Below are 17,373 nucleotides of genomic sequence, written 5' to 3'. Positions count from 1 at the left end.
AGGTTAAACTAGTTATTAGCATGACCTTCGAGGTAAATGGGAATGAAAGCGTAACAGTGAGGTAATCTTTGCCAGCCACGTCTGAAGGGAAGAGGTATCGCACAATAAAGTCGTCTTCATGGCATACAGCAGAACACGGTTCTGGCGATCATGGCTCTTTTTCCCTGGGAGGAGGAACTAGTAAAGCATGGTCTCCGTCCCATGAGGCGTCTCCCTCCATCCGCCTGAGGGAACTGGAACATCAACCTTCTCTAAAGACCGCATCGGTTTACCACAGATTTGGAGAGAAATACGGTGTGTTAGTATTAAGGAGATCTGTACATCCCTGAAAAGTGGCATGTCACTGTAAACAAGACCAGAAGGGAGACAGGGTTCTTGGTCATAAAGCCATCAATTCATATAAAAAGGCAGCAGCATCAAAGGACCGTAAATCCAGTGTGAAAGTTCAAGGACTCATTTGAAAATGCTGGTGGGATAGAATGTGGACCTCCACGATTCTCTTCTTAAGGCTGTGTGCTTTAAAAAGGATCCCCAAGTCATAAGTCTTTTGTTGAGGTTGACACAGAACCAGAGTCTAGCTTATCTGTTGAGGCACTGGAAGAAGGCCCTCACTTGGCTAAAAAAAATCTTAAAAAATAGATATCCTCAGTTCATAAAATGCCCAAAAGAAAGCATCCAAAAAAATAAAATAATAAGTTGTCAAGTTAATACAGTGGCAGCCCCAGGTTGAGTTTGTCCTCACTGTCCTAGCGTCACCTGTCGAAGCAGCCAGCTGTGAATGTGTGGTGGGAACTCAAGTAGCCACTCCCGTAAGTCAGACCGAGGCAGTGGCGCTCAGGCACCATGCTCACCTGCATGGAGATGGGACCCTGGAGGGGCAAGCCTCGTAGCCCCGACGCCAAGCTTGGGAAAGATGCGAATGAGCTGGCCGGTATTGGGGCCGAAAGGAGACCGGCCTGATGGGGCTGCAGATATTCCCGAGAGCCCACCGGTCCCAGGACCTGGCAGTCAGCCAGCATGTGCAGCTGGGATAATGCCGGCGAATGCTGGGGGAGCTGCGGGTATCTGCTGGCCTGGAGGAGCAGTTGCTGGGAGCTGGAGATGGGCTGCCTCTGCAGAGCCGGGGTGGCGGGGCTGTGGGGGATGTGAACTTGCGGCTGGAGGCTCTGACTGGCGGAAGGGGAAGATTTGGATTTGTTGGCCTCCTTTACATCGTTGTCGTGAGCCCTGAAAAAAATAAACAAAAGAGCAGGGTGAGGTGAAGCATGTGGGATTTACTTCAGGGCACATTACGTCGTATGAATGCGAGCATATACTGCGGTTTGCCCTTACAGTAACATGAGCTGGATGCACTGCGTCAGATGATCCCAGGAGTAGCCCGTGAGCAGGTGGAGGACGGTGGTCCAGCTGGGGGAGATCTGCAGGCAGATTCTGGACGCAGCTATGCAGGCAGCTGCCACCTGAGAAGGCCTGAAGCTCAGGAAAGCATGATCTACAACAAAGACGCATACAAACATATGTTATGTTATATCCTCAGTGATTTTACCACAGTTAAGAGACTGTTAGGCATGAAACATTTATACAGTGGCTGCATCATCAATATGCTTAATACGGCATCAATAACTGACATATAAACCATATAAAATAATGGTAATGTATTTATTAAGCATATAAATAAAACGGATAATTAAAAATAATTTCAATTATTTAAAAATACATTATTGAAAAACAATTCCTGCAATTCATCCAATTAAACAAAAACAGATACTTTGATTTTATATATTAATAATTATGTTAATGTCAAAGCATGGAAAAAAGGTGAGAAAATGGGCTATTTTTTTTAATTGAACTTTGTATTATCTAAGGCAGTGGTTCCCAAACTTTTCCATTCTACGACCCACCTAGACAAGTGTAATCTATTTCACGACCCACCAAAATATATATATATAAAAAAAAATAAGAAAACGATTGACATTACTTTAAGCCTAATCTTAAAAGTTTGATGACAGAAATTAAGTATTTAATAAAAATAAAAAATTTTCACTACTAATATTTCAGTTTTAATTTTTGTTTACAGACGTTAAAATATGTAGTGTCCATAAAAACGTGAAGCAGGCTCACTCTAGTGAACTGTAATCTGCGCTGCTGTGTTTTGTTGCAGAAAATACATTCATGATCTTCCGTTTGTGTCGGCGAGAACGGAGCACAATCCAACACTTATTTAGAAAAGCATGAGAAGCAAAGCAGAGCTATCTAACACAGTTTTGAGATTAAAATAATTGTGAAATTGGTAAAAAATTATAATAAACAGATGTGTCTCATTTTAAATAATAATAAAAAAAATATATTTATTTTTGTGATGGTTAAATAAATGTTCAGCAATATCTTCAAAAGACTTCTGAACTTTGGCAAATTTTTCTCTAAACAGAGATGATACATCAAGGAAATATTGCAAACTTTTGTACATTTTGTTACGTGGAAATGTTTAAATCTTGTAGTGTTACAATTAATCCTGCATTTGTGCCCTGCTTATGGAATTACATTTGTTTCAATAATAATGAACGAAACTTTATAAAACTGAACGTAACTTTTTCAGAAACTATCAAAAATATGCCATTACAAAAGAAGAAAAACACTATGAAAATGAAAAAAAATTAACTCAGTCGCACAAATTTAACAGGCTCTTCAAATATGCTTCATTCTTTGTTAATGTTTTTCAAAGATTCGTTTTCGCTAATCGTGGATTCTGAATTCATTGCTACAGATTTCGCTTACGTTTCGCAGTTTTTCGTTTGGTGTTTTGACACAAACATCTCATGGGGGTGGTGTTAACAGTGATCTACTCTGATTGGATAGTGAGCTTTTGATGGACAGGTGCTCTCTGACCGGGAAGTACAGACGCCACCCAGTGGCCTCTCTCGTCCTTCACTGTCGTCGCTCCTCTTTTGTATACTTCCTATCTCCTCCGGGGTTCTCGAGACCGGTGAGTGTTGCAGGTGTCGCTCATTTCCCAATCACTCCACGGCTCTCGGCCCCGCCCCACTCGTCACATTCGTGCAGCCCTAGACTGAACTGTGTGAGTGTGTGTGTGTGTTTTTATTGAAACGCAAATTTAGCTGCAGCCAAGTGACTTTGTGTGACCCACCTTGTTCCATTCTGTGACCCACAAGTGGGTCGCGACCCACAGTTTGAAAACCCCTGATCTAAGGCACCGAACCCCCAACTGCTCCCCGGGCGCCGCAGCATAAATGGCTGCCCAATGCTCCGGGTGTGTGTTCACAGTGTGTGTGTGTGTTCACTGCTATGTGTGCTCACTTCGGATGGGTTAAAAGCAGAGCACGAATTCGGAGTATGGGTCACCACACTTTCACTTTCATTGATAATAAGAAACATCTGAGCAACCAAATCAGCATATTAAAATGACTGATGCCTTTCCATCACAGGAATAAATTGCATTAAAAAAATATAAAAATCAAAAACAGCTATTTTAAATTGCAATATCCGCTCACAATATTACTGTTTTATTGTATTTTTGACCAAATAAATGCAGCCTTGGGGAGCAAAAAAATGAAAAGAAAATTTCCCTAACCCTTTTTTATCAGGTTTGTATACTAGAGGTTTGTGATAATCATCATTTTATCAAATTGACAATCTGAATTGATCTTTTCAAATGTCATTTTCTGACCTACTTAGTTGATCATTATTACTTTATTTTTAGAATAAAAGAAAAATTTAATTGTTTTCACCTTGCAACGAAACCTCCAGGAAGTAGTGCGTGTATTTGTCCATGAAGGCTTTGGTCTTGGACATGGAGGAGAGGGGCCAGCCGTTGTGCAGGTCCCCCTCCTGGACAGCAGCGTGGAGGTAGTAGTCAATGAAATGGGCCGGTGTGGGCATGCACAGGTTCCATCCGAACGTCTCCAGCAGCAGCAGCTCCATCTTGATGAGGTCACGTTTGTTGAGGGTGAGGTTCAGACTGCACATGAAGCCCAGAGTGTTCAGCTGCTCCAGTTTGGGCACACGGTCCTCTTTCTCCTCAAACTTACCTGTGCAAAAACAAACAAAAGTATCGGAGGTTAAGCATTTCATATGTTTGACGTTAAATGCTTTGTTTCAATTACAATGTTCAAATATGAATGCATGGATTATCCTGCTGGTATTCCAGACATCACATCAGAGATATCGTGATGCAGATTCATGACGTGCAATAAATGAAAGTAAGGACCTTTTCATAGCTTTTATAGCCTTGTTAAAGAATCTGCCGTTATCAGATATGACTAAGATCTAAGACATTCTTGATCTAAGAACCATCCATCGCTGTGCTTCATTCACATACTTGGGTTTCTTTAAAAGGATTTGCATTGACATCATTAAGGTGAGGCATTTTGTGAATTCCTGTAATGAGAGAGCACAGCTGCCTCACAGTGAATTAGCCCTTCTCTGCAAATTTCCTTTGTTCTCTTCGTGCCAGGTGTTATTATCTTTTCCCCAAAGTCCAAGACTCTGTGGTATTGCTTCCCCTGCAGTCTAATGCTCCAACAATAAGGGCCCCAAGAGTAGCCCATGACCTCTGACTTCTGCAGCTCATGCCTGAGCGGTCACAGACCCCCTCAGATTGCTGGCTGGTGTGGAGGAGAAACAGTCCAAACAGCGAAGAGAGACCAAGGTCACACCTTCATTCCTCGAGATTTCCAAAAACTCTTTCCTCTTAAAGGAAACGTAAGCACTATGAGGTCTACAGTCGTGGCCAAAAGTTTTGAGAATTACATAAATATTAGTTTTCAAAAAGTTTGCTGCTAAACTGCTTTTAGATCTTTGTTTCAGTTGTTTCTATGATGTACCAAAATATAATTACAAGCACTTCATACGTTTCAAAGGCTTTTATCGACAATTACATGACATTTATGCAAAGAGTCAGTATTTGCAGTGTTGGCCCTTCTTTTTCAGGACCTCTGCAATTCGACTGGGCATGCTCTCAATCAACTTCTGGGCCAAATCCTGACTGATAGCAACCCATTCTTTCATAATCACTCCTTGGAGTTTGTCAGAATTAGTGGGTTTTTGTTTGTCCACCCGCCTCTTGAGGATTGACCACAAGTTCTCAATGGGATTAAGATCTGGGGAGTTTCCAGGCCATGGACCCAAAATTTCAACATTCTGGTCCCCGAGCCACTTAGTTATCACTTTTGCCTTATGGCACGGTGCTCCATCGTGCTGGAAAATGCATTGTTCTTCACCAAACTGTTGTTGGATTGTTGGAAGAAGTTGCTGTTGGAGGGTGTTTTGGTACCATTCTTTATTCATGGCTGTGTTTTTGGGAAGAATTGTGAGTGAGCCCACTCCCTTGGATGAGAAGCAACCCCACACATGAATGGTGTCAGGATGCTTTAATGTTGGCATGACACAGGACTGATGGTAGCGCTCACCTTTTCTTCTCCGGAAAAGCCTTTTTCCAGATGCCCCAAACAATCGGAAAGGGGCTTCATCGGAGAATATGACTTTGCCCCAGTCCTCAGCAGTCCATTCACTATACTTTCTGCAGAAGATCAATCTGTCCCTGATGTTTTTTTTGGAGAGAAGTGGCTTCTTTGCTGCCCTTCTTGACACCAGGCCATCTTCCAAAAGTCTTCGCCTCACTGTGCGTGCAGATGCTCTCACACCTGCCTGCTGCCATTCCTGAGCAAGCTCTGCACTGGTGGCACTCCGATCCCGCAGCTGAATCCTCTTTAGGTGACGATCCTGGCACTTGCTGGACTTTCTTGGACGCCCTGAAGCCTTCTTTACAAGAATTGAACCTCTTTCCTTGAAGTTCTTGATGATCCTATAAATTGTTGATTTAGGTGCAATCTTAGTAGCCACAATATCCTTGCTTGTGAAGCCATTTTTATGCAACGCAATGATGGCTGCACGAGTTTCTTTGCAGGTCACCATGGTTAACAATGATTTCAAGCATCACCCTCCTTTTAACATGTCAAGTCTGCCATTCTAACCCAATCAGCCTGACATAATGATCTCCAGCCTTGTGCTCGTCAACATTGTCACCTGAGTTAACAAGACGATTACTGAAATGATCTCAGCAGGTCCTTTAATGACAACAATGAAATGCAGTGGAAAGGTTTTTTTGGGATTAAGTTAATTTTCATGGCAAAGAAGGGCTATGCAATTCATCTGATCACTCTTCATAACATTCTGGAGTATATGCAAATTGCTATTATAAAAACTATAAAAGCAGCAACTTTTCCAATTTCCAATATTTATGTAATTCTCAAAACTTTTGGCCATGACTGTATACGTCATGACACTGAGTTTAAAATACTTGCATATGTACATTTTTAACCCACGAGTCCTTTGTTCATGTATCGGGTTGCACTATTTTAACTCGATGTGTTTTTGTGTGCCGCCAACAAAGACAAAGCATAGAAATGTGTTGCCTATTTATTGTCATTTTGTCTGATATATCACATTTAATTCAAGCTCAAATACAATTTCTTTTGTCACATTACTGTAGATGCAGCAGAAGAACAGGGAACACTGGTGGACCTTCACGGTCAAAAATACTCAGCTGACACAAAAGCCACTGCACAGTGTTTTTTCTTAATTATCCGGGGTGTACAAATTCTTTTCATAAGCATCAAACCACAGGAGGCATCTGTCACACTAATCTGAATATCAGGAACCCTGCTGAGTGTTTCAGTTCAAACATGCCCCTCTAGGGTCCTCATCCTTCTGAGGAGGGCTGGCCTGCATTTGACATGCTACTCTACATCGTTTAGTTAAAAAGGAGCATGCTGCAGCCCCATTAGCTACAGGACAGCTATACCATTTCAACAGGGCTTCTTGCTGAAAATGAGAAAGTAACAAAGGATTCGAGTTTCACCTCATCTCGTTTTCGTTATCCCCTTCAAAATGCAGAAAACATTCTGCTAATAATAGAAATCAGATTTGATTAAGAAAAACCAGTTTCACAACATGCATCGTGCATTAAATTGGTTACCATAAAAAAACCCATCACCCCAGCTCAGGACAGGAAATGAGCCTGATATCTCACCCTCTCCTCCTCCAACAGTTTTCAGTTAAAAGAATGAGAGCGGGTGGGTGTTGGGGGCTAGATGCACTGATAACATCAACCTCAAGTGTTTTCGTCCACGCATATCCTCAAGCTGCAAATGGCCATCATTCATCTCTGGACGGTATCACCTGAAAGAATTTTATTCATTTCCTTGGTTTCAGAATAGTAATGTTTTCACTCAGCTAGTTTTTAAAAGTTGAAATCTGGGCAGGGCACAATTTCTGCCGATTCAGCCTTCGAGGAGATCATCCTGTGTTAATACGCAGTTCAATATGTTCTGGCTTTAAATTACACAAGCTTAAAAAAAGCTTAAACTAGGGGCGCTCCGATCAGGATTTTTGAGGCCGATCACAGAAAGCATTATCGGCCGATCCGATCACTGATACCGATCTTTTTATCATGTATTATAGTGATGATCCAATCAAGATTTTTAGACGTTTATTCAGGGCCTGAATTACATTTTTTAATATTAATTCCTCTCTTAGGTGACTCTTGTGAGGATTATTTTTTTTAATTTGAGGGGTGGAGGGGGGTATTTTTTAGACATTTTTCAAAAAAAAAATATATTTATCTCACCTAAATGATTGATCATGCACTGTATATTTATTTTTACAATCGTGTAATTGTTGCACAATAGCTTACACAGCGCAAGCCTGATTTTGTGAGCTGTATGTGAGGTCTACACATATTCCGAGTGTGTATGTAGTCCATGTGTGGTACAGAAGCAGCACAGACTGTGCTTTCACACAGGAGTCTGCTCCTGATCCACGGCTGTTTACCACAAAACAACATTTATACACTTTGATTTTGATTTTAAATCCAAGCGTTGTTACTCAAAATGCTTTCTCAACATTGTGATTCTTTTTTCACACAGTACAGTAATACAGTCTTTCATCAATTATTCAATGCTTTTGACTTTTGCATTTACTTCTAGACTTACATATTAAATTGCTGAAGCAAAACATTTAAACTACTTTTCTTACGTTATCACAAACATTCTAAATTAAAACTTACCATTGACAGAAACCGTCAGCTCTGCTGCCTTTTCTTTTGCATTTAATTATTACAAGCAATCCTGCGGTTCATAAAGAACTTTAAAACGATTGCCTTATTTAAAAAGTGCTCTTTTTATTTAAACCTAGCCAAAAAGCCATAGCCTGCGTTGGCTGTAAAACACAGACTATAATTATTCGCATTTATTTGCATGTTCATATTTACCGCAAACAATGTTCTACTACTTTAATTCAGTGCGTGCAGCACAGCAAAAATGCTATTCTGTGCGGAAAAACTATCTCTTCGCTGCTGCAGCATTTAAGACCTCTCCTGGTAAAAAAGGGCTAAAATGAATATTAAGATGGGATTTTTTTATAATATGAAATCACAAACCAGGCTGTTCTATGCAAACACAGCAGCTCCCTACCATTGGTCATAATAAATCTTGGTCTGAATGGAAACTTTCCAATGCTCTCAGCTTTAAGCTGAGTCCAGCCCTGCCCCACACACATTGACTGCAGGCCACGTAGAGAAACCCAACAATGGCCACAGCCGCCTGAATCAATGACTTAAGGAAAGGGAGGGATATTTTAACAAGGATCATGAGCGAAGCCATTATTCATTCAGTCGAAAGCAACTAATTAATGCCCGAACACTGCCAATTGCCAGCCAACGCAAAACAACCCTCCCCCAATCAAGAGGCGGCCATAATGAGGGTCAGAAGAGCGAGAGATGCCATTTAAAGACAACCTTTTGATTAGGCCTAAAAAAAAAAAAAAAAGTTTGGTTCCGGTTGGTTGTCAGTTGAGGTCATTGGTCGGTAGGGATTTATTATTTTTTTTAATTAATTTATTTTTTTTCTCCAGTGGAAGTTTTACAAACACACACACGCGCGCTGATTTTAAATGTGTGTACCGGTACTTTTACGACAGTGATTCTGTATTCCCGTTTAAAGTTGCCATAGACACGCAAAACGCACACACACACACAAAAAGCCTTCGCGGGAGTTTGACAGGCGATCTCATAGTAGATTAACATGGAGGATTTGAACTTGAAAAACGGAGTGTACAGACATCTTTTTGTAGTCAAACAACATTCTTTGTTATGTTCATTTATGTGGTTTATTTGATTTTGATGCTATAAATTAACTAGAAGCAAGAGACGATCAGTTTTAACTGATGATCTAACTTACAGCGATCTGTTCGACACATTCAAGAGCCACAAAACGGTATTTATTGTTTACATTTCTTTAAAAAATGACCACATTTGAAAGGTGAAATAACCAAATGAGACTTTGTTTCATATTAAAAGTAAGCTGGTAATGTTAATGTCCTGTCTGTCAGCATGTTGTCAGTGCCCTCTCTGTTCCGCGATATATTGTTGACTCCCCCCGTGTTTCTCTTAATGTTACGATTTCCAAACCTTAAGTTATAGCTCACTTTAGGAATTGACAGTTAAAGGGTTTTGATGCAATACTTAATGGTTTTTAACGGATTACTTAAGTGTAAAACAGCATTTAAAGGAAACTGTAATTTAATTAACGATGTGTGAAAGACCGTTCTTCCCCAGTCTCATAAAATAAATTTGGGTCGCACATAAATTGACAGGGTCGGTCGGAAACCGGAACCAAACAATTTTTTTTTTTTAGGCCTTATTCGGGTCAGTATTGTACAAATGCAGATCCCGAAAGCACTCTGAATTAATTGTCATTTTGGTCGCTCCAGATTTTAATCTGTGAAAAACACCACCACATGGCAACACAAGCCACCCCCCCCCCAGCTATCTTATCTCTCTCGCTTTGTTTGTGTGAGCAGATGTGTCACCACTGATAACATATCCTGCCACATTACACAGCACTGATATATTATGAGTCAGGCTTCCTTGTTTCCTGCACTACAAATCTCCTGAGCCCCTTTCACACTGCATGTCGGACCCGGCATATTGCCGGAACATTGCCTGGTCGCCCTCTGTGTGAAAATAACCACGTCCCGCGATTGATTCTGGCATTGAACCAGGGTCGGGGACCTAGTAACATTGCCGGGTTCAACCCGGGACGAGCGCTGTGTGAACAAAAGCCAGATCTAATGCCGTGTCGAAGTGATGACGCACGTTATCACGCGACTCTTTTACCAGCTGTTTTGAAAGAAGATCAATATTCGCGATGAAAAAAATTTGCAAACTGTAATGAAGCAGAGATCAGTTGGTTCCTCACTTTCCGCGCTGACACCGAGATCATTCGCTTGCTTCAGTGAAAGTGCCTAACGTTTTCGACTCGTACATTACACATCACGCCCTGATGTCACGTGTAGTTACGGGATCTTTACGGGTTGTGTGTGAAAGCACGCACATATCCCAGGTAATCACTGGCAGTGTGAAAGTGCAAAATCTAGCGACCCGGGAACAATTGCCGGAACACGTTACCCGTGTATTTGCCGGAATGGCAGTGTGAAAGGGGCACTGGAGACATCAGGGCGACACTTCTGCATCACTGCAAGATTGTCTCTCTCCTTCTGCTGCACAATGCGTTTGCAATCCACCTAAAACTGACAGTTAGACTTGCAACATGCCGGAGCAGCTGGAACTTGCTCTGCAATGCCAAACTCGTTCTTATTTGTGCACTGGATAGGTTGTCTTGGAGACTGACTCAGGGCTCTTCGGCACACAGCACAATACAGCAGCCAGCTAGCACAGAGAATCAGACACGCTCGCTCGGTTCAATAAGAGCACCTGGAGAAATTTCATCAGTTCAAATATACTTCATGGAACCTGCATTGAGTTTACCGCCTGATCAGGTACAGGTAGAAGGAATCAAGCATCACAGTCACATAAAAGCAGCAAATGAAGAGAAAATAATCTTCAACTTACTGGCCAGGAGGAGGCAGGAGAGGGCGATGACATACAGCTGCCGCACCGCTACATCATAGTGGTCCATAAAGAGGTCAAGCAGGTAGACGGCCAGGTGACGTGCTGTGGGGCACAGCTGGTACCGGTTACTGAGAACAGCGAGCAGGTCGGCAAAGTACCGCCGCATCCCAATCTGTGGAGACTGGGCCTGGTACGTTGGCAACTTCAGCTCCTATGGAGAAAAGGATGGTATGCTGTTTTTTTTTTTTTTTGCAAAAGAGTATATATAATATTTGGTCAATGGTACATTACAAAAAATATCATGGGTGTTCAACAAGAATGCATTAAATCTATCAAAAGTGACATTCATAATGTTACAAAAGATTTCTATAATAAATGCTGTTGTTTTGAACTTTCTATTAATCAAATAATCCCAAAATGTATTTATACAAAAGTATTAGAAATAACTGTTTTTAACACTGATAATATAAGAAAAGTCCCGAGCATTTAAATCAGCATATTAGTATGATTTCTGGAGAATCATGTGACACTGAAGGATATGTGCTGGCTGCTGGAAAATCAGCTTTGCCATCACAGAAACAAATTCTGTTTTAAATTCTATTCACATAGAAAACTGAACATTACTTGTATTTGAAATTATATTTCAAATATTTTATCACAATATGTTTGGGCTTTCATATCTTTGACCAAATAAATCCAACCTTGATGATAATGAGAGAGAACAGTAGTTTTTGTGCGAATCATTAAAATTATTGTTTTATTCTTTGATATCACCATATATAATCTATATATATTAAAGAAAAGTATACAATCTGTGAAAGATAGTAGTAAATAAAATAATGTCAAATTAAAGATAAATGTATGAACCATGAGCATAAGTGTTGCATTCTGCATTCAATTCATTCAATTTATGAAAGCTTAATTTTTCATGAATGAGGCCAAGCCCAAGTAAAGTAAATTTCCTTTTGTCAGCACTCTCCGTAACCAACTAAACCAGAGCCAATTTACAAATTTAGTCCAGCACTAACTGCGCAGAAATTACAACTCAAACCAGTAGAGCTGAAACAACGAATCGATTTAATCGATAAAAATCGATTATTAAAATAGTTGTCAACTAATTTAGTCATCGATTCGTTGCTAAATAACTTTTATTTGCCGTAAGCGGCTCATTTCATGCATATTTCAAATCTGCGGTGACCAAAGTGTGGCAGTAATGAGCCACCGGAGGTTTTACTCAGCCAGTACAGCAGGAGAAGTAGCGAATAGCCAATAGCTGGCCTCGTTTTATGTCACGTGCTTCCCGAACAGCGTCTCTGCAGCATTTAGCGGGATGTGGGAGACTGGGAGTACTTTACTTTGAGCCTTCAAAACAGAAGAGTAACCTGTAAACTCTGCACTACTGAACTGTTTAAGGGGACGTTCACATATCGCATCTTTTGCGCGCTCAAGTTCGTTATTTCCAACACCGCACCGCATCGAGTTAAAAACATCTCAACTTTTCAGAATGCTGCAAGCGCATCGCGGGTCATGTGACAAGAACTAACCAATCAGCTTCATCCTTTCCCGTAACAACGTTGAAAGCTCAGCTAAGATGAGGGAACAGCTGATCATAGCTGTATATGGATTTCCATTTTGAAATAAATTTACTAGCAGAGCTACTGCAAGCGATTTTTTGAGCTGCAAATCCATTTATCATTTGCTGAAATTTCCGCGTCTTCAAGGAGAGAGCACGTCATGGTTGCTTAAAGGCAGACGCCTCAGGGGCGCTTCTGCGCGAGCGCTTTGGAAAGAAGGAGAAAGCGGCGCGCCTAGCGTTTTCCACGCGTTTTTAGGCACGATATGTGAACGGCCCCTAAGACTTTTATTTGTGCAGATTCTCCAGTACAATGTTGTTTGCAAATGTTTAGTCGTAAAAGCTGATAACATTGCTTTTTAACAGTTAACATTTAAAGCTTTACAAACATGTTCTGTGATCAGTTTGTCGTTTACCAGTTCAAAATTCAGTCGTGCAGCCTAATTATGACTGAATGAGAGAGGTAAATGTTTAAAGATATTTGAAATGCCCTTTTTTTCTAAGTATTCACTGCTCTTTTTCACACAGCAGGTTTTTTGTGTGTGACTGTCCAATTTTTTTTTCTGGACAACCTTCTGATGGATTTTACTTTAAATTGTGAGTTCCATTCAGGTTTCATGCCACTGGCACTTTATTCGAAGGATTGTTTACAATTTCACAGCATAAGCTATAAAGCTGTTTCCCAGTAAATAATAAAATACAACGCACTGCAATTTTATTCTGTTTTATCCTTATTCTTCGTGTAAATATGTTCTGAAAGATTCCTTAATAAGCTTCGTTCGGGATGTTAAACTACTTTAGGAGCTCTAAGGACTGCCATGGTGAAAACATTATTTGAAATCTCCTTGTGAAATTTGCTAGAGTATGGGTCAGTGTTCTGATTGCAGAAGAGTTCGACATAGGATTACTAACACAATAAAACAACTCCAGGTATATTTTTGATTAGGATATGACAGTGCAAAATGGTTAAAATCTCTTAAAAATCTATGCTGAAGGATAAAGACCATTTATTAATAATTTACTTAGGGGGGAAAAAATGGAAAAAACTAAAATATAAGTACATAAACCGATTAATCGTAAAAATAATCGACAGATTAATCGATTATCAAAATAATCGTTAGTTGCAGCCCTACAAACCAGTCACGCTTAATAAGCAGCTTAATGGTCAAACCCTTTCCAGACATGAGTCCTTCAGGAAGAGTGTGCTGCTTTATAGTGGCTGTTGAGGAGAGTGCTGGTTCCTTTACAGGCCTAGCCATCATGTCTCGCAGCCATCTGTCCCCTGTGGGGTGAGGGGCTGGGATTTGACCCTCTCAAGGAGCCCTTTTGTGGGTCCTGCCCGCAATTTAGACAACCCTACAGCTGCTGCTGTATTTAAACGGCTGATCAGTTTGTTAACTGCATATCTTGATGCAAACCTTTTTCAAGAGAACACGATTTTTCAACATCTATAGCAATGGTAAAGCTAGAGGAAATAAAACTAGCTAAGCAGCAACCCTTTTGTGGTTTTAGATTTTTGTGGGTTTCACACATGGGAAAATCGGAATTGGCACTTGAACATCACACAAAAAAAAAAAAAGAGGAAAAAGACTTGCTTGAATTTTGTCATTTGGCTTGTTAAGGCAAACAAAAAGTATGAGCCATATTAAAAGACTGCTAATTAACCTCCTCAAAGATTTCAATTAATTGCAAAGACCCTTAGGTTTGGGTATTGACGTAATGGAAGTCGGCCAACCTCTCACACAAAAAAAATTTAACTATAGCCTATCTGTTTAAAGATTTACATCGGCTAAACATTTCTGCACAACATTAACTGAATATTTCTTATATATCAATATTGAACCGAGAGAGAGACTGTTCTGTCTAAAAGTCCACCAACACCAAACACCCGATCTCCACAAACATCTGAACCACTCTGCATCTGCATTGCATTAGACCTCCTACATATCGCTACATTTCGCATAGTACAACTCTGACTAACCAGGTAATGAAGGGAATAACTTGCCAAAAATGCCAGCCACATTCAGTCACATGCATCATTTTGCCGCTCCTTGACATGTGCTCAATAAACCCAGCAGGATTGTTCGGCCCGTTAATCTCAAGCTAACAGACAAATTCAAGTACAAACACACACACACACACACACACACACAAACAGAGCAGTTCACATTCCAAACCGGATGTGAGCACACCTCGCAATAAACAGTACGGACAATAAAGAGACAACAGAGTGCACTAAATAAATGCACTTAAACCTCACTGTCTGATGAGTGCAATTCACTCAGCAGTGAGGAAACAAAAGTTCACAGGGTTTAGCAAGACACTTCCTAGTGATCCAACACAAAAGTGTGTCCACTTTCAAGAAACAAATTTACCAATAATGACACAGCAGTTGTACATAGACTTTTTTTTTTTTTTTTTTTTTTACATAATTTGTAAGTAGTATACATATATAATAGTTACAGGATTAGAAAATATGTCAAATAAAAGTAAACTAAACGTATGATGTACCATAGAAGACCTTAATGGCTTTGCACAGGGTCCTGGGTATTCCTAGTTGTACATGATATTCAGTACGACTCTTATGAGGGAATTGAGCGTACAATATGAATGCAGACAATACTAGACGTTGGCCAGGAACCTTCAGAAAGCCACAATGAGAGGATGCTTTCTGAGGGCTATGAGACATTTCACACTTCCCCATCAAAGCTTGGGCAAGCCAAACCAAACCTGGTTCAGCGTGTGGCAATCCAGCCGTTGGAGACCTGGATGTTGACGTTTGGATTAAAAGTTTTAAAATTGCACTGTGATAACCTGTGATGAACGCAACGCAGTTTATTACAACTCACCTTAATTCGCAGAGCCTGGTGGATGTCCGCTGCAAGCTGGCTTTTCCACCACTGGCCCTCCGATTCCATCTTTCCCATCCAGAAAGGGCCCCAATCCTTCAACACAAACATGTGTGTGAGAGGGAAAGAAGCAATTCTTGTTCAGTTTAAGCACTTCTGCCACACAACTTCTATTTCAGGTTTGTTTGCGAGAAAATGTCACAGTGCTTCAAGGGAATTTAAGACATAAGATAAGTGGGCGCCTGTTTGAAATTCTTTTCTAAATTTACTGATCTTGAAGTCGTCCAGCAAAGTTCAAGCAGTTCATCCCCCGCTGGACTTACAACAGCCGCTTCGACGAAAATCACGACTTTATGTCTTATTTGTATAAGACTTAACCAATTAACTAAACACAATAGTCTAGCTTTATATCTAAATAGATAAATAAATCGGTCCGAAATGAAAGTGACCGGTGCAGCACATCTAGCCCTGCGGCACGCCACGAGACTCTTATTACAGCGATATCAAGTATAGCTACATGAGAGTTGTGAACAAATTAAGCGTATAGTTTCGGTTTAAAAACTCGCTAATCGACCACGACTATCCAAACTAAAACTGAGGCTGAAAATGCAACATTATAGGAAACATTATAACGGCCTTTATTAAAAGAACTGCGCGTCTTACCACTGAGACAAGGCGGTCCAGACCCCTTTGTTTCAAAACTGCCGCATACTGGAGTTATATCCTTCAACTACGCGCGTGCACTTTTCGAAACAAATCCCATATCAAGTGAAATTCTTCCCGTGTATAACAAACTCGGTTCAATGTGCAGTTGGGTGTTTTTTTTATCAAAACACCGCCGCGTGTATGTCCAAATGAACCCCTTTTGCCTTTTTTCGCCGTCCCGTGTAGTGCGCTCCCCCATCGGCCTGAGAGAGCAGCTCTGAATGATGTGTGTGGAGCTGCAAGGTTGCTCTGCACGGGGAGGAGTCCGCGGCGCGGACATTAACATGTTAACATGAGCGTGGCTTCAAACAACCCGTCAACTTGTTTCAAACGCTTATAAATGAACTGAATGAACTGAAATGTGCATGCAAGTAAGTTTTATTAGAAACAATCATCTAAATCAACAGGTAAAATGTGGTAATTATGGTTTGGTGAGATTAAGTTATTTTAATGTAAATTAGAACAGCGAGGAACAACATTTTAAATAATTTGTTTCATAACTGAATGTAAAATGTAAAGAATAAATAACAAAAAAATAATAATTTGGTTGAGATCCAATTATTTAATCATATAAATCTGCTCAATAATACTTTTTTAAATAAAAACGCATTTCGATTGAAACTGGTGTTGATAAAATTAATTTATGAAAATGAAGAATTAGAGATTGTCACGATAGTGCTGTCTGAATGGGTCCCACGCAACACCAATGTTTATAATGTAAAACTTAATCCTAGTTTTGTGAAATAAAGTGACCAATTTTAATTTATGATATTTTCTGCCTGTATTTGGCCAGCAGGTGGACCCTGCGCGCATAAGCACTGTAGATACTGCTTAAAACTCACCCCCGGTTTCACAGCCTGGTCCCAGACTAAAATGCATTGTCTGGGCTTTTTTACCATTAGATAAACTTTCAATGATGCTATTGTTTTGTCTCAAGATTCACACGAGTAATGTTATTTTCTAAGGCATGTTTATAAAAGATACTTAAATGTCCTAATTGCCTAATCCTGGTTTAACCTAAACTCAGTCTGTGAAACCAGGCCTAATTGTAATACAATATTAGGATAAGGTGAAGTTGATGCATAATCTAATAAATAGTAGCCTACTATCTATATAGAATACATCAATGCCTGATCAATGTAGATCAAATGATCTTTAGTTTCTTATAATAGGATATGTTGAAGTTAAAAAATCTAGTCGTTTTACAAGTAGCAGTTTGGCTAAGCTATATTTAAAGTACTACAGTATGATGCCAAACTGATTATTAATGCCATTTTTAAAGTGTCATGCAAAATAATAAATACAAATTTGGCACAAAG

The 17,373-nt window shown here is 40.2% G+C and overlaps 1 protein-coding gene across 1 annotated transcript; it reads right to left on the bottom strand.

The window, feature by feature from the left end:
- Window positions 1–699: 699 nt before the first annotated feature.
- Window positions 700–15,633, bottom strand: ccnjl (cyclin J-like). Its single transcript, XM_059542364.1, has 5 exons — window positions 15,350–15,633; window positions 10,928–11,138; window positions 3,747–4,046; window positions 1,333–1,492; window positions 700–1,227 (listed from the first exon to the last, which is right to left on the bottom strand). Exons 1-5 carry the CDS (start codon window positions 15,458–15,460, stop codon window positions 753–755), a joined length of 1,257 nt encoding a protein of 418 aa, XP_059398347.1. The 5' UTR covers window positions 15,461–15,633; the 3' UTR covers window positions 700–752.
- Between the last annotated feature and the right edge of the window lie 1,740 nt (window positions 15,634–17,373).

Source organism: Carassius carassius, chromosome 47 (genome assembly GCF_963082965.1).
Source record: "Carassius carassius chromosome 47, fCarCar2.1, whole genome shotgun sequence".
Lineage (NCBI taxonomy): Eukaryota > Metazoa > Chordata > Actinopteri > Cypriniformes > Cyprinidae > Carassius > Carassius carassius.
This window is presented reverse-complemented; position numbering and strand designations above follow the sequence as displayed.